At 42.0% G+C, this 26,046-nt stretch overlaps 2 protein-coding genes across 5 annotated transcripts in view; both read right to left on the reverse strand.

The window, feature by feature from the left end:
• Positions 1–775: 775 nt before the first annotated feature.
• LOC124033261 (formin-like protein 20) lies at positions 776–21,717 on the reverse strand. Of its 4 annotated transcripts, none has more exons than XR_006838348.1 (3): positions 4,640–5,313; positions 2,082–2,289; positions 776–2,007 (listed from the first exon to the last, which is right to left on the reverse strand). XR_006838348.1 is itself a non-coding variant. In XM_046345241.1 (3 exons), exons 1-3 carry the CDS (start codon positions 21,630–21,632, stop codon positions 1,670–1,672), a joined length of 606 nt encoding a protein of 201 aa, XP_046201197.1. In that variant the 5' UTR covers positions 21,633–21,716; the 3' UTR covers positions 776–1,669. The 4 variants fall into 4 exon arrangements, 3 of the variants coding, with proteins under 3 accessions (XP_046201197.1, XP_046201199.1, XP_046201198.1); XM_046345241.1 differs by lacking the exon at positions 4,640–5,313 and adding an exon at positions 21,573–21,716; XM_046345243.1 differs by lacking the exon at positions 4,640–5,313 and adding an exon at positions 21,573–21,717 and having other exon boundaries at positions 776–2,289.
• Positions 21,718–22,562: 845 nt separating this feature from the next.
• The window catches only part of LOC124033263 (tricarboxylate transport protein B, mitochondrial-like), a 35,622-nt gene continuing 32,138 nt past the window's right edge, over positions 22,563–26,046 (reverse strand). The window contains exons 6-9 of the mRNA XM_046345244.1: positions 25,881–25,985; positions 25,458–25,573; positions 25,258–25,331; positions 22,563–25,086 (exon numbers count right to left, since the gene is read on the reverse strand). Of these exons, the coding sequence (XP_046201200.1) occupies positions 24,972–25,086; positions 25,258–25,331; positions 25,458–25,573; positions 25,881–25,985 (410 nt within the window). The 3' untranslated portion in view covers positions 22,563–24,971. The remainder of the gene's footprint in view (positions 25,087–25,257; positions 25,332–25,457; positions 25,574–25,880; positions 25,986–26,046) is intronic.

Genomic DNA, 26,046 nt, shown 5'->3' on the forward strand with positions numbered 1-26,046 from the left:
ATAGCTGTCTAGTAACTCTCATTGTTACAAGACCAAGATATGCTTTACGTCTTGTGAGTAATGCATGGCCTCTACACAGCCCAGCACAACTCCTGACAAGTAATTTGTTGACTGATGTACTTTACAGCCCTCCCGTGAGAAGGGTTCAATGAAACCCTATTCCCTACACAGTACACTACTTTTGATCAGAGGGATGGGGTGCCATTTGGGATGCACCCATAGTATACTCACACCAATGACAAGAGCACTGGCACTATGATTTATCTCTGCTAAGTTCATCATGAAGAACAAGACAATGGGAATGGAAAGATGTGCTCAAAGTAAACTTGTGAAGTGATTTTGTCTTGGCTCTAAACTTTTTCTCGAATAGACAATGTAACATGTGGTGATTGTTTCGTCTCTGAAAACCAAAGAGCAGAGTACAGCTATGAAAATACAACTGCAGATTGATTCAGGAAATTGAAAATATTGATATTGAAATGTGTTACCGATAGGCTACCCCTAGATTAAACACATTCATTCATCCATCAACAACCGCACAAAATGTCTGTGTGTCTCATTGCTGCCTGCACAGATTGACTTGCTCCCTCTGACTCCAGTCAAAAAGGATGACAACCTAGGACTATTAAAGTTGTCTTCATTGAACTACTCAGATGAAACACTAAACGTCATAAAATTAAAGGAACTATCGCCATCTAGTGGCAAGAAAAAAAACCACTACACTTTGGTTGTCACCATCTCTGAATGTGCAACACTTAAAAACTCATTGACAAAATCCATTCGAATCTTTATTTGACGTCAGGAACAAACAAACAAGTAAACGTTTAACAAAAGCAATCAAGTATATGATATGTAATAGTAGTAAATATACAAATTATTTGGTTTATAAATCATATTGACACCCATTTTGACAGACAGATGCATAACAAATTAAGCTAGAAAAATTACAAACAAAAGCTCTCTCCCATCCTTTCTCAGTGTGGTACCTTCCCCAATCTCTTGCAATGTTATTGCTCAGTAAATAATCATGTGACGTTGTCCATTAGCGATTGTTACCATCCTTATAGGTGTAGTTAGATGATGGGTACCAAACCTGATGAGAAGGCAGAGCAGTTTCTACATGAGCAAGGAGTCAGAGTCTTATAGCACTGCATTAAACTCCATTACTATTAGAGGGCCAGTGCTTGGCTTGCACAGTAGCACTAACGTAATTTGTAAAGAACCGGTGCCACAGCATCAAATAACAACCAATGCCTTAGAAGTGCATATTATTACTGCAAATACAGAGTCAGTGCTTTCACTGGACCAAACAATGATAAATCATTAACCATTGAGGAATAGTCTGCAATTATTAATTAGGCTAAGGGAAACACTGATATTAGCTAACAATATAAAACACCAATTCAAATATCACCAGGAAAAGGAAATGGAGTAGAAGCTCTTTGAACCCACATGAAAATTAAATGTACTGTAAGGGTAATGAATCTGTACATTTCACAAAAAATAAACATCACTGGGCACAGATAATACTGTACATGCAGCCAGCAATGCTAGCAAGGTCAACAAAACCCATCTACATTCATAGGTGGCATTTATTAAAACAAACCAAGGAACAGGTAACCAAAAACAAGGTAGGCAACATAGAAAACAGAAACCACATCTGAGTCTCTCATTCCTTAGTGCTCTCATCTGTCCCTTTCACGGAGGGAGCCTCGTCTGGACAGATGGGTCTCAATGATACGAGACAGGCCCATTCTACGGTTGGTCCGGGCTCGGATGAGAGATCGACGGGTGCCGGTTGTGCGAGTACGACTGCGGATCTGGGTGGTGGTGGTGGAGGAGAGTGCCCTGGGTGGATTGGCTGGGTTAGAGGGCGCACTGCTAGCAGTGGCTGGGGTGCTGGAAGCAGGACGAGTGGAGGAGGACCCAATAAAGGGAGCATTTGCGTTGGTGGAGCGAGTATTGGTGGTGGTGTACCCCTCCGCTGCCACGGCAATGCGTTCCAGGCTAGAGCACATGGAGGACAGGAAGGGGAGTAAGCGTCTGACCAGGCTGGTGTGGCTGGTAACCATGCGTCTTACCGTCATTAGCATGACACTGAAGCGGAGGAGGCTGCGGCGGCTGTGGCCTCCTCCGCCACGGGCCCGGCGAGTCCTGCCCTGCCTGGGAGGGGGGTTCTCTCTGACCTGAGGGTTGGGAGAAGCAGCACCAATGGTAGGGGGAGCCATTACTGCTGGGCTGGAGCTGGACACTGCGGTCGGTTACCTCCTGGTTGGTCTGAGAACGCACCTGAAGAAGTAAGATCAGAGGGAAGGTTGGTATGTAAATCAGATTGTGTTTCTTAGTTCATTAAGCTACTAGGGCACTGTTGTGGAACTTTCACATGGACATACGCTATATAAACAAAAGTATGTGGACACCCCTTCAAATTTGTGGATTCAGCTATTTCAGCCACACTTGTTGCTGACAGGTGTATAAAATCAAGCACAAAGCCATTCAATCTCCATAGACAAACATTGGCAGTAGAATGGCCTTACTGAAGAGCTCAGGTGACTTTCATTTACATTTACATTTACATTTAAGTCATTTAGCAGACGCTCTTATCCAGAGCGACTTACAAATTGGTGCATTCACCTTATGACATCCAGTGGAACAGTCACTTTACAATAGTGCATCTAAATCTTAAAGGGGGGGGTGAGAGGGAATACTTATCCTCTCACTAATACTTTCAACATGGCACCGCAATAGGATGCCACCTTTCCACCAAGTCAGTTGCTGCGGCCAACTGTAAGTGTTGTTATTGTGAAGTGGAAACGTCTAGGAACAATAACGGCTCACCTGCGAAGTGGCAGGCCACACAAGCTCACCTCGGTTGCAACACTCACTACAGAGTTTCAAACTGCCTCTGGAAGCAACATCAGTTCAATAACTGTTCATCGGGAGCTTCTTGAAATGGGATTCCAATCCCGAGCAGCCACACACAAGCCTAAGGTCACCATGCGCAATGCCAAGTGTCGGCTGGAGTGGTGTAAAGCTTGCCGCCATTGGGCTGTGGAGCAGTGGAAACGCGTTCTCTTGAGTGATGAATCAGGCTTCACCATCTGGCAGTCCAACGGATGAATCTGGGTTTGGTGGATGCCAGGAGAACACTACCTGCCCGAATGCATAGTGCCTACTGCAAAGTTTGGTGGAGGTGGTATAATGGTCTGGGGCTGTTTTTCATGGTTCAGGCTAGGCCCCTTAGTTCCAGTGAAGGGAAATCTTAAAGCTACAACATGCAATGACATTCTAGATGATTCTGTGCTTCCAACTTTGTGGCAACAGTTTGGAGAAGGCCCTTTCCTATTTCAGCATGACAATGCCCTCGTGCACAAAGCAAGGTCCATACAGAAATGGTTTGTTGAGATCGGTGTGGAAGAACTTGACTGGCCTGCACAGAGCCCTGACCTTAACCCCATCAAACACCTTTGGGATGAATTGGAACACTAACTGTGAGCCAGGACTAATCGCCTAACATCAGTGCCTGACTTTACTAATGTTCTTGTGGCTGAATGAAAGCAAGTCCCCATAGCAATGTTCCAACATCTAGTGGAAAGCAGCTGTTGTACCAAGGGGGGGGCAACTCAATATTAAATCAGTGGTGGAAAAAGTACCCAACTGTCATACTTGAGTAAAAGTAAAGATATCTTAATAGAAAATAACAAGTAAAAGCCATCCAGTAAAATTCTACTTGAGTATAAGTCTAAGTATTTGGTTTAAAAATACTTAAGTATCAAAATAAAAGTATAAATAATTAAAACAAATCTTTATATAATGCAAGCCAGATGGCACCATTTTCTTGTTTTTTTTTCATTTATGAAAAGCCACAACATTCAGACATCAGTAGAGATGTTCAGTAAATGCGTGAATTTGACTATTTTCCTGTCCTGCTAAGTATTTCAAATGTAAGGAGTACTTTTGGGTGTCAAGGAAAATTTATGGAGTAAAAAGTACAATATTTTCTTTAAGGAATGTAGTAAAGTAAAATTTGTCCAAAATATAAATAGTAAAGTACAGACACCCCAACAAACTACTTAAGTAGTACTTTAAAGTGTTTTTACTTAAGTACTTTACACCACTGATATTAATGGCCATGATTATGAATGAGATGTTCGACGAGCAGATGTCCACATACTTTGTCATGAAGTGTATTTTGTGTTACAGACACGCCTGACATGGAATTGACTTTACATGTGCAGTACTGAAAATATTATTTACTCTGCGTGTAAAATGCATGTCTGTCGGTTATATTTCTATCTGAATGAATGTTCTCATTGTGTCCTACTGAACAAGGCCCAGTGTTGACATAGCCTAATCAGCCGCTAGTGGGCTTCCATTAAGATAGTGGGCTTCCATAAAGAAGAAGCCCACTAGCGGCAGCCCAGGCTAGTGTTGACACAGCGCCAGGCCGAAGTAGCTAGCGAAAGGCACCTGTTAGCAATCGAGTTGGAAGGTGTGTATTGGCTTTCTCCGTGCACGTTTGAGTAGTTAGTAACTTAGCTGTAACTTCTCACAAACAAAGCAAATCAAACAACCGTAGCTCGACAACATAAATTGACCAGCGCGTGTGAAGTACATAAATTTCACTCAAAATACTCACTCGGCTGCTCTCGATGGAACGAATGATGCTTTGAAGGATGGAAAAACTGAGTTAGCTAGCTAACTTACGCTGTAGCTATTCGTAATTGGTAGTGAATCTAACTTAATACATGTGTCTGCATCTCTAAATCATGATACTCAACGAAATCGCCATTACTAACTAAACCATGGGATGGCACTTGTTACACGTTTTTGGATATAAATTGATTGAGTGAACGGGTTAAAATTCCCATTCAAGAACCACAAGACACGCCCCTGTCTGATCTAAACTGTCGACACCCACCACTGTAACGTTAATTGTTGCTTTTTCTTCGCGAGACAATTCAACATTTTTATTTTTGTTACAATGAACTAAAACCAAGCCACTAGCAATGTATATTTTTAATTGTGCAAAATATTTGGAGAAACTTTTTCTTTAAATTTAAAAAATACTATACGCTTTAAATCCGAGAGTGACTTTCTCGAGCGGAGACGATGACAGGTCAGATTTATTTTCATCTTTTGAAGAAAACAAAGCTGTTCCATAACAATGACATTTAACGGAAAAGCAAAGGTACAGTGGACGACACGAGTCCTCTCGGCAAAGCTGAAATTCTTCAACGTCTCAAGTCGTATTGCAAGAAAATAACGGTAGCTACAAAGTAATCTGATACGCCTGTGTGTGTGCGCGGATGAGTTTTCCTGAGCCTATTTGCAAATGTGTTTAGGGATAGGTCACATTTACTGGGATGGAAGGGTGGCCCAAAATAGGGGAGGGTTGTTAATTTAGTTATTTATTTTTGCTTTGGGGAGGGTTGTGTGTATTCTTTTTATTGGGCACAGGGGGGTAATGTGTTTTTTCTTTCCTGGTTAACATTAACTCTTGCAGGTTTTACTATATAGTTTCTTCCGTCCTAGCCAAATGTCCTCTTCTGCTTGCATGCGCTTCCCCTATGACAAGAGTGTTTTGGTACTTCCATTATGCACTACGCTTTTCCATGTGCTAACCTTTACTATACCACAGGTCAGTACCAGTCTAAGTCTATCCTGCCATCTTTCATTGTGATAATAGTGGTAGGTGAAACATTTGTCCAGATCGGAAATAGGCTAACTAGCAATCATACCACACATAAAAGCATTCAAGTTGCATCAATTTTCAATATGAATTGACAAGTACAAATATGAGTAGCTGATACTGTAGGCAGCGGACAGGTGCATCATTGCGCATGAAAAGAACAGTGAAGACATGAAAAGCAGCTCAAAAAGCTCCTCTATTGATCTTGTTTAGGGACAGTACAAGTATCCTACCTAGACTAACCGACAACACTACAATGCATTGAATAATTGCATTATTGTATTCAAGTGAGTAAAAATTCTACTCTAGGCTGAGGTGAAAATGTAATTTGAATAATGGTGCAAAAGCTCTGTGATTTGAATGTTTCATTCGATTTGGATCAGTTGTGAGTCTACTTACAATAGTTTATAAGGTCTAGAAAGGCACAGCAGGCCAGTCTGGCTGTATTTTTAATGCTGATACTGAATGTGCAGTCTGTTTCATATCATCATTCTCCCAAGTTGTCCTATAATAATGTGGCCACAAATTCTCCCGGCAGGCCCAGTTATTCAGGAAAGCTTAAAACAAGCTCTGCCTCCTCTCCAATCCATGCAGCTGTACCTCGCGCACCTAGAAACCAAGCTTCAATATAGCCTAAATATTTATAATTTAACTTATAAAAATGTAATACATCTCAAATGTGGCAAACACAATCAATGATTTATTCTGATTAGGCTACTTCAAGTCTCCTGTAGGCATGCACGCATCCTCAAAATGGTTTGACGTTTAGCAGGTTTCCATCAAACCCTTTTATGCTGTAAAGTAGCCCAAATGTTGAATAACAAATGTCACGACATCATGGGAAAGCATGCAGTTTCAGGCTACAGATTAAGTAAATTATGATAAACTTCACAGGGTGGTGAAAGTGCACAGTGATGAGGTTGATGCTCCTTTCAATAAATATAGAGGGTTTTATTCAAATCAAAGTTTATTTGTTCCGAGCTCCGACTACAACAGGTGTAGAACTTACAGTGAAATGCTCACTTACAGGCTCTAACCAATAGTGCAGAAAAGGTATTTGGTGAACAATAGGTGGGTAAAGAAATAGTGAAAAATAACAGTAGCGAGGCTTTAAAAGTAGCAAGGTTACATACAAACACTGGTTAGTCAGGCTGATTGCGGTAGTATGTACATATGATCAAAGTAACTTTGCATATATGATAGACAGAGAGTAGCAGCAGCGTAAAAGAGGGGATGGGGGGGCACACAAGGCAAATAGTCCGGGTAGCCATTTGATTACTTGTTCAGGAGTCTTATGGCTTGGGGGTAAAAACTGTTGAGGAGCCTTTTTGTCCTAGACTTGGCACTCCGGTACTTCTTGCCATGCGGTGGTAGTAGAGAGAACAGTCTATTACTGGGGTGGGTGGGGAACTTTGACAATTTTTAGGGCCTTTCTCTGACACCGCCTGATGTAGAGGTCCTGGATGGCAGGCAGCTTAGCCCCAGTGATGTACTGGGCCGTACGCACTACCTTCTGTAGTGCCTTGCGGTTGGAGGCCGAACAATTTCTATACCAGGCAGTGATGCAACCAGTGTTGCAGCTGTAGAACATTTTGAGGATCTCATGACCCATGCCAAATCTTTTTAGTTTCCTGAGGGGGAAAAGGCTTTGTCGTGCCCTCTTCACGACTGTCTTGTTGTGTTTGGACCACTCTAGTTTGTTGTTGCTCTCAACCTGCTCCACTACAGCCACGTCGATGAGAATGGGGGCGTGCTCGGTCCTCCTTTTCCTGTAGTCCACAATCATCTCCTTAGTCGTTGTTATGTTGAGGGATAGGTTGTTATTCTGACACCATCCGGCCAGGTCTCGGACCTCCTCCCTGTAGGCTGTCTCGTCATTGTCAGTGTTCAGGCCTAGGTCGTCTGCAAACGTAATAATAGTGTTGGAGTCGTACCTGGCTGGCCATGCAGTTGTGGGTGAACAGGGAGTACAGGAGGGGACTGAGCACTCACCCCTGGGGAGCTCCAGTGTTGAGGATCAGCTTGGCAGATGTGTTGCTACCTACCCTCACCACCTGGGGGCGGCTAGTCAGGAAGTCCAGGATCCAGTTGCAGAGAGAGGTGTTTATAGTCCCAGGAATCCTTAGCTTAGTGATGAGCTTTGACGGTACTATGATGTTAAGGTTAAACTTATTTTCCTTTTATATAGGCCACTTTCTATATTAATGCATTTAGTGCTCAAATCTCTGACGGATCTATATTGTTTTAGGAAAGTAGCCTGAAAAACAAATAGGCTAAGAAGTTTCGCGTATGCTACACATCAACACAAGGATTAGTGTTTTTGTCATTCTTTTATAGGCTATTTTAAGGACGCTAAAATGTGTCTCATTTGGCCAATATCCCTCCTTTATTGATGGAACTGGCTGCACCAAGTCAGATCTTAATGCATATGGATGTCCGTTTAAATTTCTCAATTGTCCAGTCATCTTCCCGGTCACGTTGTCCGGCTCCAAATTTTCCTAAAGGAAATCCTGGAATGATCATATTGTTTATATGCAGATTTTTTCATATTTGTATGAAAATATGTTGCCAATTGTATGGAAACCTAGCTATAGACACCCTAAAGACAGTGGCAAGTGCGCTAGTCCAGTGTCTCTTTGATTATGCCTGCACATGATGGATCACCATTAGCTAGAAACATCTAATGAATACGCGACATATTAGGTTTGAATATTTTCCCTGTATATTCCATCCAATAATAACTTTTCTCCTGGGTAACCTGGTATTTCCCACCCAAACCGTAAGTGTCATCCTAAATCATATGTCTGGATTTGAATAGATCGGCATGAAAATTAATGTCGGATGCTACCTGAGCCTGAAGAGCCATACATGAAATACATTTTATGATTCCTACATTAAAAACCGTATGGGTCCATGCCCCAAGAAAATCTGAAATGATTGTGCCGTTATCCAATACATAGCCTATGATGGGCTACTGCACATTATGCACAACAGAATATATATATATATATATATATGCCATTTAGCAGACGCTTTTATCCAAAGCGACTTACAGTCATGTGTGCATACATTCTACGTATGGGTGGTCCCGGGAATCGAACCCACTACCCTGGCGTTACAAGCGCCATGCTCTACCAACTGAGCTACAGAAGGACCAGAAGAAAAACAGAAAAGGCTATAGATGTAGCTCTGCTCTCTTGGCTAAGTAAATGAAGCAAGCGCTAGTAAGCTAATGGTTTTGAATGTAGACTATTATTGTATTATATTGACTTGAATTACGCACCTCTTTCAAACCATGAATCTAGGAGAGAATGAGATGCTGGTACAGGACATGCAGCCTACAAATGTACAATTATAGTCTCGTGAATTTGATTTTAATTTGAACACACAGGGCCTATTTTACATTTTTATAATTAGTAGGCTGACTCATGCATACTTTTCATAATATTTCCCCTAATGTTGTGTGATGTGTGTATTAGCCTACCTCCCCTTTCTCTATTGTTGCTTCATTCCTTCTTTTCTTTCAACAGTAAGCCTAAATGAAATGTTTAGTTGTCCTGATCATCATTTTAATGACATGCTTAAATAATTATATGACTAGAATAAGATACAGATGGCTTTCTTTTCTCTTCACAAAGATTGAATGGTTACGGGTTTGAACAAATAACTGCTACAGCAGCTTGCATCCTCTTCCAATAGTCTATTAGTATAAGAAATGCAAGATATTCTAGTCTAGCTTTTCCTGGGACTCTAAGAGCGTTTTTTAAGGACAGAGGCCAGCGGAGAGCATGGTATATATTGCACAAGAGACGAGGCTATAAATTAGAAGGTTATGCATAGCCCATCATTTGTTAGCTAATTATAAGGTTAATAACTACATTTTATTTATTACCTGAAAGAGGTAGGCTAGGACATGTGTATCTCAATATCAAATTTGATCAGCATTATCTATTTTGGATTTACATTATGGTCATTTAGCAAACACTTATACAGAGCGACTTGCAATAGTGAGTGCATACATTTCCATTCGTTCTGGTCTCCTTGAGAATCGAATCCACAACCCTGGCATTGCTAGTGCCATGCTCTACCAACTGAGCCACATGGGACATGCAATTCAATTGATTGAGAGAGAGAAGACTGACAGTGCTCTGAAAGCCAGATGGAGATGTGTAAACTCGACTCACATTTAGTCCTTATTACTGTAGGGACCACAATGGAAATAAGTCCCCACCTTCATTTTTCAATCCCTGTCATGTTTATAATTACTTGTGTATATGTATTTTATTTTTGGGGGACAAATAAAAATCAATCCAAACTGTGCAGTGGCAATTGGTGAAGTCTTCGATATTGGGTAAGCCTACAAGGTAGGGAGGGATGTATTTTATGTTTGTCGAGTTTTATATAATATATACTGAGCAAAAATATAAACTCAACATGCAACAATTTCTATGAGTTTTAGATCTGTCCCTTACACAGCGGGAAATGCAAAAGTATTTGCTTTTTCGCTATGATCAGGTCATCAAATATTTAAGGATACAATCTTGAAACCACTGAGAGGGCTGTTAAGATGACCATATTATTGCCACACTGGCAGTCACGAGTCATGGACGGCAGTCAAATTCCACGTGACCGTTTAGTCAAGGTAAATAGGCTTCTCTAAGCTCTGATTCTGCTGATGGTCATTAGTAGCCTACCAAACTTGCTAACTGCCTGGTACTCAGCACTCTATTGTCCCTCTAATCACTCTGATATCAATGCAAATATTATCGACAATCTAATCAAACACTTCATGAGAGCCCATGAGGTCATGTTGCACAACATTTCTATAAGCTATGCGATTGCGTGAGAACAATAGTTTTAATGGCCTCCTAAAAATGGTATCCCATCAGCTTTCTATAGGCTAGGCCTACTATATTTATGTTAAGGAAAGTTGTTTGTTAGGTCTACTCATCTTGTTGGTGAAAAAGTAAATGTGGACAGTTCTTTCAATATCGTCAATATGCGCCTCGGAATTTGATAAGGGCCCATGCAGTTGCATCCCGGATGTGTCAGTCTTCACTTGTAGCCTGTGAGAAAGACCTGATCACGTGACGGAGAGCCATTTGAGTGAGAGGTACTTCTGCATCAGCCAGGAGAAGGGAATTATAATATTCAGCCAAAGGGCCACATTTTTTAAGGGGGTATTACGGCCACACTATTTAACTAGGCGAGTCAGTTAAGAACAAATTCTTATTTCCAATGATGGCCTACCCTGGACAACGCTGGGCCAATTGTGCGCCGTCCTATGGGACTCCCAATCACGGCCAGATGTGATGCAGCCTGGAATCGAACCAAGGACTGAAGAGAATTTCACCACATCTGGTTGCCATACAAATTGTATGGCTGTTTCACTATCTTTCACACAAGTTTCACATATTATCAGAATAATGACGAGGCCTGTATCATTAATCATACAGTATGAGCACAGAGCTGTAACATTGTTTGAGCCCTAAATGGCACCATATTCCTTATATAGTGCACTACTTTTAACTGTTCTAAAGTAATGCACTATAATAAGGAATATGGACCCATTTGGGATGCAGTCGTTGTGATCAGAAGTCTACTAATGAGGACAGTTAACCTGACCCCTGACCTGTATGTTGTTCCAGGCTCCTTTGGCTCCTGTGCTGCCTCTGGTGTGCCTCAGGGTCCATCTCAATGACCGTCTGCACTGAGAGGAATGGCTTTGTACCCGGTACTTGAACAATAGCAAACTTAGAGGGGTTCCAGCCCTGAAACTGTTTTTCCTTTGGCATTGTTGTATTTACAAGCCTTCAACCATCCTCATCTTGTGAGCTCACATTCTATGCACGAAGTGTAACGAAACGGGAAGTGGGTCTTTCTTTGTGGACACGGGAATAATTGTGTCAAAGTTAGCTAGAAATGCTGGGTGTGTGTGCCTGAACAAAGGGACCGGTGAACAAAATGAGAGTGTACTCTTGTCTATAGGCAAATAAAAAGACTTGATAGAAATTCCTTGTCAAGTTTTTACATTCAAATAAACAGACATCTTCTCACCTTTGGAATCCCCTTTTTCTGTAGGAGAGATGGTGAAAATAATCAGAGTTTAGTAATGGCTTATCTCGGACGATGACTCCACATGCCACCCGCATCCAGAAGCAGTTGTTTTACACCCACAACAAGTGCAACAGGAAGTGGCAGAGGAAAAACCTGGTCTCAGTGAATGGTCAGCCAGTCAACCCCAGTAGCTCTGAGGTCTAAAGCAATATGATGCTTCCCATCCCTCCCAAAACGGCTCTCACAATCTCCAACTGTCCTATACTGGAGTTGGATTACACTGTGGATGTAGGTATCTTTCTTGAAATGATGCAGCTTTTACTGCCAATCCCAAAACAGCCCCCCGCCCTAAGCACTCTTGGAGATCAAGGACCGTATTCAAATGGAATCACATTTTATTTGTCATGACCGAATATAGCAGGTGTTAGTGAAATGCTTACTTACAAGCTCTTAACCAACAATGCAGTTTTAATAAAATACACTATTCCTGGGAGGATGAGACGCGTATAAGCAATATGGAAATCGCCCCTCCTTGCCTTCTCGATTGCCCAGGTGGAATTTTTGCATCAATATAATCCTCTCGGATCTCCGAGATAGGGTTAGTTTACCAGGAACAATTCTTCCGGTGCACTTGTTTTTTTCTTCACTGATTATTTGAACAAATCACAGGGTTCAAATGGCCCATAGACCAGTTAAGAGGATTTCAGAGGAGGGGCTGTGGACTTTGCCACTCCTATTAAGCCAAACATCTTAACACTCCCCAATACAAAATCCAGTAGCTGTCCGGAGACTAGATTTCACTGCCAAAAACCTTTTAAAACGGGGTTTCCAATTCTACAATTTTATATGTTGTTGATTGTTAGAATTGTCATCAACTGGCATATCAAAACTTCCTTCCATATGACATTGTCTGATTGCATTGCCTCTTTCCACTGTGGGAGTCGAGTGCAAAATGCTCACGATAGACATTACTGCTAAGAAAATTAAGTGCTCAGAATTCCTCAACTTTTTAAAATGGACCTTTCAGCCCCTTTTCCCTTTCTTATTCAGCTCCTTCGGGGTCATGATGAGAAACTAGTGGGACACCGTAAGGGGCTAACTCCGACTACAGTTGATAAGGACTCAACTTGCTCTAACAAATCTTACAACACAACAAATTGTAGGATTTATGTGAATAGCCTCTTAATAAGGTTGATTTGTTGAGTTGCAGAAATATCTCTCATGTTTTTACATAAAGTATCAGATTTTTAAACATTTTATGCTTGAACTTTTAAAAGGTGTTTCTGTTACATAACTCTGTTACATTTTTATACACAGTTTATTTACAGTTTTATATATACATTTCTTACTACTTACATAGCAATGTATATGTATGCAATGGTGCCTTGCCATCCTTTATAGTAAATGAACAGCATTCTTACATAGGTATTCATCTTGTCCAGATGGGATAGAGCAGTGCGATGGCGATTTGTGTTGTCTGTGGACCTATTGGGGTGGTAACTAAATTGGAGTGGGTTTAGGGTATGAGGTAGGGTGGAGGTGATATGATCCTTGACTAGTCTCTCAAAGCACTTCATGATGACAGAAGTGAGTGCTATGGGGCGATAGTCATTTAGTTCAGTTACTTTAGCTTTCTTGCTGAACAGGACAGCAGACTGGCTTAGGGATTGATTGAATATGTCCATAAACAAACCAGCCAACTGGTCTGTGCATGCTCTGAGGACGCGGCTAGGGATGCCGTCTGGGCCGGCAGCCTTGCGAGGGTTAACATGTTTAGCTGTTTTGCTCACATTGGCCATGGAGAAGGAGAGCCCACAGGCTTTGGTAGCGGGTCATGTCATTGGCACTGTATTGTCCTCAAAGCAAGCAAAGAAGTTGTTTAATTTGTCTGGGGGCAAGACGTCGATGTCCGCGACGAGGCTGGTTTTCTTTTTGTAATCTGTGATTGACTGTAGACCCTGCCACATACCTCTCGTGTTTGAGCCGTTGAATTATGACTACTGTCTCTACTGACGCTTTGTTTGTTTGCCTTATGGATGGAATAACTACACTGTTTGTATTCGGTCATGTTTCCAGTCGCTTTGACATGATTAGAAGCGGTGGTTCGCGCTTTCACATTTGCGCGAATGCTGCCATCAATCCACGGTTTCTGGTTAGGGAAGGTTTTAATTATCACAGTGGGTACAACATCTCCGATGCACTTGCTAATAAACTCGCTCACCGAGTCAGCGTATATATCAATGTTATTGTCTGAGGCTACCCAGATCCACATGATCGAGGCAATCTAAAAGCGTGGAATCCGATTGGCCAGACCAGCATTTGATAGACCTGAGCACGGGCATTCACGGTTTTATTTTCTGCCTATAGGATGGGAGCAACAAAATGGAGTTATGGTCAGATTTACCAAAGGGAGGGTGGGGGAGGACTTTGTTTGCATTGCGGAAGTTAGAGTAGCAATGGTCCAGAATGCTACCAGCTCTTGACGCGTATTCAATATGCTGGTAGAATTTAGGAAGCCTTGTTCTCAGATTAGCTTTGATAAAATCCCCAGCTACAGTAAATGCAGCCTCAGGATTTATGATTTCCAGTTTACATAGAGTCCAATGAAGTTCTTTCAGGGCCGTCAAGGTGTAGGGTGGGGAGGGGGGGGGGGGTTATACACGTCTGTGACTGTAATCGAAGAGAATGCTCTTGGGAGATGATGCATTTGATTGTAAGGAATTCTAGGTCAGGTGAACAAAAGGACTTGTTCTTGTATGTTTATGATTACACCATGAGTCGTTAATCATAAGGCATACATCCTCGCCCTTCTTACCAGAGAGATGTTTGTTTCTGTCGGCACGATGCATGAAGAAAATGGGTGGCTGTACCAACTCTGACAACATATCCCGAGTGAGCCATGTTTCCATGAAACAGAGAATGTTACAATCTCTGATGTCTCTCTGGAATGCAACTCGTGCCCTAATTTCATCCATATTGTTGTCTAGAGATTGGACATTGGCGAGTAATATGCTCGGAAGCGGTGGATGGTGTGCCCACCTTCTAAGTCTGATCAGTAAGCCGCTCCGTCTGCCCCTCCTGCGGCGATCGTGTTGTTTTGGTTTGGCCTCTGGGATTAGATTCCATGTCCAGGGTGGAGGTCCGAACAAAGGATCCACTTTGGGAAAGTCGTATTCCTGGTCGTAATATTGGTAAATTGACGTCGCTTTTATATCCAATAATACTTCCCGGCTGTATGTAATAACACTTAAGATTTTCTGGGCTAACAATGTAAGATATTATACATAAAAAAGAAATTGCTGCATAGTTTCCTAAACACCTGAAGCGAGGCGACCATCTCTGTTGGTGCCGTCTAGTCTCTCTCGTCTAGTTTTTCCACTCCTAGCTTGAGGATAGTAATCCAACAAAGTGTGAAACATTTATATGGTTGAGTTTACTTTTGTCAGTAGGCTATGAAGAACCACTATAATCCATGCAAATATTTTTTTCATATGAATTGTATTTAATGTGCCTTCATGTAAAACTAGAGATTAACACTCCCAATTTAATCTATTGACCTTTTGTTTGACCTTAACACAATAGTACTATGAGGACATCTACTCATTTTAAACTATCAAAAAGAGTTGAACACATCTTTTAACAGTAGTATTCAACTAGTTGTTTTGAAGATTTATTGGTGGTAAATGGAAAAATGTTTGATTTGATTTCAAATGTCAAAATTGTCCTTGTTTGTGGCATAGTCCTTGCCATTAAGTTCCCTTCAACCTTAACAAAGACCGGGAAGTACATGTCTCGTCTCTCTCTGTATTGCCAACATATCATATTGAATATCACAATAAGGGCAGAATTTATATCCGAGAAACAAGGAAAGTATTTGTTTTTTTTATGGAATTGTCTCTGTATACATGTTTTAACCACAATTCCTTTTAAAAATGTATGTTTGGTAATGTTTTATACATTTTTATTTATTTTACTAGGCAAGTCCAAATTCTTATTTTGAATGACGGCCTAGGAACAGCCTAGCCTGTTCAGGGGTAGAACGACAGATTTGTACCTTGTCAGCTCGGGGGTTTAAACTTGCAACCTTCCGGTTACTAGTCCAACGCTCTAACCACTAGGCTACCCTGCCGGGGGAGGGCAGGCCGGAGTTGAATGGAACAGCACTTCACCTTAGTGACTGTTCCCTCTGCTCTATACAATACATATCTGTCTATTTTATGTGATGACAAAAGGCTCATACAATACACATTTTTTTGTGGGGTTTTCTTTCACAGTGATAGCGACTGGGAGCCCCCGGTGCCAAGCTGCCCGCTCTACCTCTGCCCCCTCTACTCCTGCCTCCAGTGGTGTTCATATGCCATAGTTCATTACTGCATTCATGACTGTGCCTCAGGGCCAAAAGGGCACAGCATGGAGGCGTCGTTGTGTTCTGTGTCGCATGAAGTCCCCCATCACCTGCACCACTTGTTCAGTTTGCCTCTGCTTTACATCAGAAAGATACTGCTATGGGACATGGCACAGTCAGCAAACTATTGTGTAGAGGACTTCCAAAGGGTCTACTGTTTTTTTTAAATACACTGCTCAAAAAAATAAAGGGAACACCTAAACAACACAACGTAACACCAAGTCAATCACACTTCTGTGAAATCAAACTGTCCACTTAGGAAGCAACACTGATTGACAATAAATTTCACATGCTGTTGTGCAAATGGAATAGACAACAGGTGGAAATTATAGGCAATTAGCAAGGCACCCCCAATAAAGGAGTGGTTCTGCAGGTGATAACCACAGACCACTTCTCAGTTCCTATGCTTCCTGGCTGATGTTTTGGTCACTTTTGAATGCTGGCGGTGCTTTCACTCTCGTGGTAGCATGAGACGGAGTCTACAACCCACACAAGGGGCTCAGGTAGTGCAGCTCATCCAGGATGGAACATCCATGCGAGCTGTGGCAAGAAGGTTTGCTGTGTCTGTCAGCGTAGTGTCCAGAGCATGGAGGCGCTACCAGGAGACAGGCCAGTACATCAGGAGATGTGGAGGAGGCCGTAGGAGGGCAACAACCCAGCAGCAGGACCGCTACCTCTGCCTTTGTGCAAGGAGGAGCAGGAGGAGCACTGCCAGAGCCCTGCAAAATGACCTCCAGCAGGCCACAAATGTGCATGTGTCTGCACAAATGGTCAGAAATAGACTCCATGAGGGTGGTATGAGGGCCTGACGACGACAGGTGGGGGTTGTGCTTACAGCCCAACACCGTGCAGGACGTTTGGCCTCATTCGGCCGCCTTTCGTTCCAGTACTCTGGAGACTTTTATCTCCCTCACCAACTTCAAACATCGGCTATCTGAGTAGCTAACCGATCGCTGCAGCTGTATATAGTCTATTGGTAAATAGCCCACCCATTTTCACCTACCTCATCCCCACAGTTTTTATTTATTTACTTTTCTGCTCTTTTGCACACCAATATCTCTACCTGTACATGATCATCTAATCATTAATCACTCCAGTGTTAATATGCAATATTGTAATTATTCGCCTACCTCCTCATGCCTTTTGCACACATTGTATATAGACTCCCCTTTTTTTCTACTGTGTTATTGACTTGTTAATTGTTTACTCCATGTGTAACTCTGTGTTGTCTGTTCACACTGCTATGCTTTATCTTGGCCAGGTCACAGTTGCAAATGAGAACTTGTTCTCAACTAGCCTACCTGGTTAAATAAAGGTGAAATAAATCAATAAAAAATAAAATTTGCCAGAGAACACCAAGATTGGCAAATTCGCCACTGGCACCCTGTGCTCTTCACAGATGAAAGCAGGTTCACACTGAGCACGTGACAGACGTGACAGTCTGGAGACGCCGTGGAGAACGTTCTGCTGCCTGCAACATCCTCCAGCATGACCGGTTTGGCGGTGGGTCAGTCATGGTGTGGGGTGGCATTTCTTTGGGGGGCCGCACAGCCCTCCATGTGCTCGCCAGAGGTAGCCTGACTGCTATTAGGTACCGAGATGAGATCCTCAGACCCCTTGTGAGACCATATGCTGGTGCGGTTGGCCCTGGGTTCCTCCTAATGCAAGACAATGCTAGACCTTGTGGCTGGAGTGTGTCAGCAGTTCCTGCAAGAGGAAGGCATTGATGCTATGGACTGGCCCGCCCGTTCCCCAGGCCTGAATCCAATTTAGCACATCTGGGACATCATGTCTCGCTACATCCACCAATGCCACGTTGCACCACAGACTGTCCAGGAGTTGGCGGATGCTTTAGTCCAGGTCTGGGAGGAGATCCCTCAGGAGACCATCCACCACCTCATCAGGAGCATGCCCAGGCATTGTAGGGAGGCCACACACACTACTGAGGCTCATTTTGACTTGTTTTAAGGACATTACATCAAAGTTGGATCAGCCTGTAGTGTGGTTTTCCACTTTAATTTTGAGTGTGACTCCAAATCCAGACCTCCATGGGTTGATAAGTTTGATTTCCATTGACAATTTGTGTAATTTTGTTGTCAGCACATTCAACTATGTAAAGAAAAAAGTATTTAATAAGAATATTTCATTAATTCAGATCTAGGATGTGTTATTTTAGTGTTCCCTTTATTTTTTTGAGCAGTGTATTTATTTTCTAATATAAAAAAATATATTTAAATATTTCTGTTGTGTGTGTTAGAATTGCTTTTTGATATGTTGTATATAGTTATTTGCACTGTTGTATATAGTTATAGGTCATTTCACCAATTAGGCCACTTAGGTACATTTGGGCAACTTGTGTGGGACACCTGGGTGACTTCATGCTAAATGTCATGTAGCTCACCCATTCCTGAAACTTATCAGTCTGAAACTCTCCAGCATCCTATCTGACTGTGTGGCTTTTCTAGTACATGTGAAAGATGATGCTACAACAATAAAAAAACAGAAAACGTATGCTCTTTCTCTTTTCTTCCACCAGATCTGTGTTATATTCTCCTACATTCAATTAACATTTCTACAAACTTCAGAATGTTTCCATTAAAATGTTACCAAGAATATGCATATCCTTGCCTCTGGGGCTGAGCTACAGGCAGTTAGATTAGGGTATGTCTTCAGGTGGAAATTGAGAACAAGGGATGCAGCCATAAGAGGTTAATGCAGCTGGTGGCCACACCAGATACTGGCTGTTACTTGTGATTTTGACCCCCCCCCCTTTGTTCAGGGACACATTATTCAATTTATTTTAGTCACGTCTGTTGAACTTGTCTCAGTTGTTGAATCGTGTTATGTTCATACAAATATTTACACGTTAAGTTTGCTGAAAATAAACGCAGTTGACAGTGAGGACGTTTTTATTTTGTTACTGAGTTTAGATGTGGAAGAGAAGGCAAAGGAAGAGGCTAAGAAAGATAAATTGGAGGGATTGAAGGAGAATAGGAAAGAATAGGAAGGAGGAGGTGAAGCATGTGACTGGATATGAAAGGAGTTGGATTAAAGGAGAAGTTGAAGACTGAAAAATATGTGATATGAAGAGATTGAAAAAGAGATGGAGTTGGTGAAGAAGGAAAAGGAAGAGAATGAAGGAGAGAAAGCATGAGTAAATAAAGAGGGTGAAGGAGGTGGATGATGAAAAGGAGAGAATGAAGGAGGAGTAAAAGCTTTGATGGAGCTGGGGAAAGATCAAAAAAAGACTGGAAAATGTCATACAGAATCTGAGGAATGTGACAGACACTGTAGTGATGGCAAACGATTCCCTCAGAAAGACGGAAGAGAGAGGGAGAGCGAGCAGCAGAAATATGCGAGGAAGATAAAAGAAATGCAAGATGAGAGGGAATTGATGAGAAGACTAAGAAAAAGTTTAAAAACAGGATAGAAAATACAGGTACAGACACTTCATATAACAATCTGGTGAACTCAAATTACATTCTCTAATTATCCCAACTGTAGTCTAAAGGACTGATATCCACACCCTGATTTGTGTACTACACATAGCCAGAGGAATAGAAGAGTAATATACAGTTACCTTCAGAAATTATTCACTCCTTGTCTTGTTACTCATTTTGTTACTACAGCCTGAATTTAAAATTGATAAAATGTAGATTTTGTTTTGTCACTGGCCTACACACAATGTCTTATGTCAAGATGGAATTATGTTTTTTGAAATGTTTACAAATTAATAAAAAATGAAAAGCTGAAATGGTTTTGAGTCAAGTATTCAACACCTTTGTTATGGCAAGCCTGAATGAGGTCAGGAGTAAAAATGTGATTAACAGGTCACATGAACTATAATAGTGTTTAACATGAATTTTGAATGACTACCTCATCTCTGTACCCCACACATCTGTTAGGTCCTTCAGTCGAGCAGGGAATTTCAAACACAGTTTCAACCACAAACACCAATGCCTCACAAAGAAGGTAAAAAATAAGCAGACATTCAATATCCCTTTAAGCATGGTGAAGTTATCACTATAAAGATACAAGCGTACTTCCTAACTCAGCTGCCAGAGAGGAAGGAAACTACTCAGGGATTTCACCATGAGGCCAGTGATGACTTTAAAACAATTACAGAGTTGAATGGTTGTGATAGGAGAAAACTGAGGATGGATCAATAACATTGTAGTTTCTCCACAATACTAACCCAATAGACAGAGTGAAAAAAGGAAGCCTGTACAGAATAAAAAAATATTCCAAAACAAGCATCCTGTTTACAACAAGGCACTAAATCAAATCAAATCAAATCAAATTTATTTATATAGCCCTTCGTACATCAGCTGATATCTCAAAGTGCTGTACAGAAACCCAGCCTAAAACCCCAAACAGCAAACAATGCAGGTGTAAAAGCACGGTGGCTAGGAAAAACTCCCTAGAAAGGCCAAAACCTAGGAAGAAACCTAGAGAGGAACCGGGCTATGTGGGGTGGCCAGTCCTCTTCTGGCTGTGCCGGGTAGAGATTATAACAGAACATGACCAAGATGTTCAAATGTTCATAAATGACCAGCATGGTCAAATAATAATAAGGCAGAACAGTTGAAACTGGAGCAGCAGCACAGTCAGATGGACTGGGGACAGCAAGGAGCCATCATGTCAGGTAGTCCTGGGGCACGGTCCTAGGGCTCAGGTCCTCCGAGAGAGAGAAAGAAAGAGAGAATTAGAGAGAGCATATGTGGGGTGGCCAGTCCTCTTCTGGCTGTGCCAGGTGGAGATTATAACAGAACGTGGCCAAGATAAGGCAGAACAGTTGAAACTGGAGCAGGAGCATGGCCAGGTGGACTGGGGACAGCAAGGAGTCCTCATGTCAGGTAGTCCTGGGACATGGTCCTAGGGCCCAGGCCAGTTGAAACTGGAGCAGCAGCATGGCCAGGTGGACTGGGGACAGCAAGGAGTCATCATGTCAGGTAGTCCTGGGGCATGGTTCTAGGGCTCAGGTCCTCCGAGAGAGAGAAAGAAGGAGAGAATTAGAGAACGCACACTTAGATTTACACAGGACACCGAATAGGACAGGAGAAGTACTCCAGATAAACAAACTGACCCTAGCCCCCCGACACATAAACTACTGCAGCATAAATACTGGAGGCTGAGACAGGAGGGGTCAGGAGACACTGTGGCCCCATCCGAGGACACCCCCGGACAGGGCCAAACAGGAAGGATATAACCCCACCCACTTTGCCAAAGCACAGCCCCCACACCACTAGAGGGAAATCTAAAGTATCATGTTATGGGTATGACATGGCTGCATCATGTTATGGGTATGCTTGTAATAGTTATGGACTGGGGAGTTTTTCGGGATAAAAAACAAACAATTTAACTAGGCACAGGCAAAATTCAGTCTGCTTTCTGTCAGACACTGGGAGATGAATTCACCTTACTGTCACGGTTGTTTGTAGAGACGGACCAAGGCGCAGCGGATGTTGAGTTCCACATCAGTTATTAAATGTGAAACTTTAAACAAAACAAGAAACGACCAACGAACCGTGACTACAGCGGTGCTACATACACTTACTCAAAATACAATATCCCAGAAACACAGGTGGGAACAAACACTACTTAAATATGATCCCCAATTAGAGACAACGATTACCAGCTGCCTCTAATTGGGAATCATACAAATCACCAACATAGAAAATTAAACCTAGAACCCCACATAGAAATAATAAACTAGAACACTTACACTGTATCTAATGAAGAGATATTAGTGTGTTTTTTTTGTTTTGTTTTTTATAAACATTAGAATTTTTCTTCCACTTTGACATTAGAATATTTTATGTATATCATTGACAAAAATTACATTTAACTCCATTTTAAGCTACTTTGTAACAAAATGTGGAAAAGGTCAATGGGTGTGAATACTTTCTGAAGGCACTGTATATGGCCATCATAGCTACTATTCACAAACATTATCTTGTAAATATAGTCAGAGCCATTATTCAGTTGAGATTGAATGAACCCCAGGTAACATTCTCTTGTTTGAATGCATAAACCACCTCAAAATGATGGTGCTGTAACTATAAAAAGGAATGAATTGTTTCTTTCACTTTCAGATTTCCAGATGGGACAGCTACAGTGGGAGGGAAATACACACACACACACACACACACACACACACACACACACACACACACACACACACACACACACACACACACACACACACACACACACACACACACACACTCACACTCACACTCACACTCACACTCACACAACACAACACATTTTCCTACAATTGGAAAAACTTTCAAATTGAAAATAAAGGAATTCAAAGACAGTGGTTATTTATTGGTTCTTGGTGTAATACCACCTTAGATTTAGAGGTTATAATAACGTAAGAAACACAGTGCATTCCTCTAGGGATTTGTCATGACATCCATTTAATTTTGATGGTGAGATTATGATATTTTAGACAGTATATGGTGAGGAGGAGACTGAGGCCTCCCATATCTTACAGTACATGTTGTATATGCAACACTATGTAAAAGCAGAGTCAAACCAGTCAGTATACTGTTACCGACAACACAAAGGCTCTAAAAGCAAAGTAATGCGTTTCATTTTCTATTCCACCGATGCCATATTTTCTTGTTATAGATTTGACAACAATCGTCAGGACAGATATTTGTGCAGATTCAGAATGCTCTTACATATGTTACCATGACTACAACACATAGCAATTGAGGATTATAGCAAAATACACTTTATGATCAAGACCCTGAAAACCCAGATGAGATTGATTTAAAAAAATACATTGTAATGGTTTCAAAATGGTTGTTTTCCTCATGAAGTTAAAACTAAAACAACCCCCAAAATGGCACCAATTGTAACATAATGTCAAGGATTATGTTACATGTGGTGCCATTTTGACAACAAAGGCCTCTAGAATGATATGAATGTGTGTGAATGGAATGGGAAGGTTCCTTCAAGTTTCCATCTTAGAACAATGCTGAACTGTCTGGAATGCAACCATCTGTGGCAGGAGGCAATCTGAGCTGGGAACCTGAGTTACTGTATGATTGAACCCGAATGGAGACCAGTAGTGATATACCAAAGATTGTTTATAACTAAACCAAGCTAGACCACAGCCTGTCGTTTTCGATGGGAACATATGAGTCATAGTGGGCAGAACAAGCAAGGAGGTGGGCAGAGCCAGGCACGAGCTAGCGAGATCCTATTGGCCCGTTCTAGCAAACATCTGCATATTTCTGTTAGGGAACGCCTACTCTGTGAAATTCGCTTGTGCGATAACCAATATGACTTTGCATTCCTTCTAAACAACACGATTTTAGAAAACTTTGACAATGGCTAATGTCTACAAAACTTAGTCAACTCTATTCATAACAGGTTATAGTTTTTGGAACATAAAACTGTATTGAGATCAAATGTTTCATCGATGAGAACATTTGCAGAATGTAGGCCATAATCCATCTCGTTCCATTTTCTACCACTGCGCGTCAGTGGGCTTTCTCTCACTACCATATTTGGTAGTGAATGGAAACACCAAGTGGATGCTTCATATTTATACATCCAGTGAAATATCTGTCTCATTGTTCTATCTGTGGATATACCATACAGGAACAAAACAAATGCTGTGACCTCTTGCACCCACCCAATCCATACAGTACTGTAATGTTAACACCATGAAGCATTCGCTTCCAAGTTAGAACTGTACATAACACTGCACAGTATAACAGCGTGTCTCAAACAGAGACTCGTTACTACACATTCAACATTCAATAAGTACATTGAAAAGACTCTGATCAATATATTATGAATCAATATATATTATTTACCCATTTTTCTCTTCTCTTGGTAAGAATATATTACTCTATGTATACGTTTCACTTGAGGTAAAAGACGTTAGCCATGGCCAGCCCAAAAGGGTGAGTGGTATTACAGTAGAACTGTGACAATAATTAGTATAATTTGTCACAACTTGGCAGCTTGCTACTGGATGGGCTTGGCATCTGGAACTGAGTAAAACAATATAATCAGCAATTAAACATTAATAGTCAACCATAATATGCATTATAAAAATACAAATCATATCACACAAGTAAAATGATTGCATAAAAGGGTTGGTAATAAATTCTCAAAAGGAGGGTGGGTATAAGTTACAATTCATGTAGTTGCTACTGTAACTGTTACTGTCGCTAGACCCTCAGGTCAAGGCAGAACCACTATGCTTTAACTCAGGATGATGTGGTACCCACTACCATACAGTTAACTCATTATGATAGTGTAATTAATTTACGTAGATATAAAAAAAAAACATGATATATTTCAGTGTTCTTCAGTCCAGGTCCTGGAGAGTGACATTACGTGCAGGATTCTGTCCCAGTTTAGCGCTACACCTCATTCAACTCATGGAGGCCTTGTTTGGAAGAATCAGGTGTGTTAGTGCAGGGATGGAACAGAAGCCTGTACACTTTGTAGCTCTCTGGGACCAGGGTTTGTGACCACTGCATCCAAATAGCTAGGCTATGTCCAAATAGATGTTATTCATATGACAGCTTTCACTCCGCTTACAGCTCAGCTGGTGAGTACAGTTATGGGTAGAATGCGTCTGAAATGGCACTCCATTCCCTACACAATGCCCTACTTTTGACCAGAGCCTGATGGTCCTGATGGGAGCCTGAAGGGTCAAAAGTAGCACACTACTGTATATAGGGAATAAGGTGCTGTTTGAGACGCAAACTGGTAGAAGGCTCAGTTGTCCAGTCACATCGTGTTTGGCCCAGTGAGGTCAGAAGAGGCTCCAGCCCTGCCCCCTCACTCCGTCTTCCAGACCGTGTTGAGAACCTTGACCACCTCCTCATAGATGATGAAGACGATGGCCACATCCAGGCACACACGGCCCAGCCGAGGAACCGTCCCCTTATAGAACCTAGAGAACACAGAACAAGGAGAGTAGAACATCATATACGTAGAACTCAGGATCTCTATGGAGTAGAACCTCAGGAATGAGACGGAATGAGCAGTAAACAATACCATTAGGTTCCTTAAGGGAGTTATACACAACGTTTGATCGTATAGAAGTGTATAGTGGTGCACTTACGCTCGTACACCCTCGTGTCTCATGATCTTCAAGGCACAGTCCAGCGTACTCTTGTACTTATGAGACTCCAAACCCTTAGAGAGAGAAAGACACAGGGTTATTCACTTAGACAGGGGTGGGGTTACACCATACATGTATTTCAAACACATTCAATCCTTTCAGATGTACACAAGTGCCTGTAGCGGTACCCCATCCCGTACCTGCATCCTGGTCTTGATGACATCTAGGGGGGTGTTCCCAAACACGCTGGCTGCTCCTGCGACGGCTCCAAACGTTCCCGTCACCACAGGGTTAATAGCCTTATTGGGGTTATCCCCTGGGGAGAGGAGATACGGACAGAATGCTCTGTCACACTCACCCAAGTGGGATATACCCAGTACGCTTATCAAAGTGAGTACCTTTTTACAGGTGACCACTAGAGGTCAGCATTGTCTGTGTGGTGTCGACAGGCATCCAGGGCCGGTATTCATAAACGTGTCAGAGTAGGAGTGGATCAGGTCCCTTCTGTCGATGCAATAATACTCATTGCGATCTAAAGGCTAAGCTGATCCCCAATCAGCACTCCTACTATGAGATACATATGGCCCCTGGAATCCTGATAATGATGGCTGACACTCCCGTACCTTTGTACCAGTTCCTGAGGGAGGTCATGACATAGAAGCGGATGGCCTGGTTGGAGCCCTGCTTCAGGACGGTGGCCGTCAGACCCTGGTACGTCCCCTTAATACCTGGGGGACAGTAGCAGAGAGCAGCAGTTAGTTAGCATCACTGGATGTAGTAGCAGCATTA

The sequence above is a fragment of the Oncorhynchus gorbuscha genome, linkage group LG04 (assembly GCF_021184085.1).
Source record: "Oncorhynchus gorbuscha isolate QuinsamMale2020 ecotype Even-year linkage group LG04, OgorEven_v1.0, whole genome shotgun sequence".
NCBI classification, from domain to species: Eukaryota; Metazoa; Chordata; class Actinopteri; order Salmoniformes; family Salmonidae; genus Oncorhynchus; species Oncorhynchus gorbuscha.

What these genes read in the sequence shown, in the direction of transcription:
- LOC124033261 (XM_046345241.1), bottom strand. Translation starts at nt 21,632, where the DNA reads ATGTGGAACTCAACATCCGCTGCGCCTTGGTCCGTCTCTACAAACAAC. An exon ending in CAAACAACCGTGACAGTAAG is followed by an intron (nt 2,290 to 21,572) that starts GTGAATTCATCT and finishes TTACTTCTTCAG; the next exon opens with GTGCGTTCTCAGACCAACCA. An exon ending in TCAGTGTCATGCTAATGACG is followed by an intron (nt 2,008 to 2,081) that starts GTAAGACGCATG and finishes CATGTGCTCTAG; the next exon opens with CCTGGAACGCATTGCCGTGG.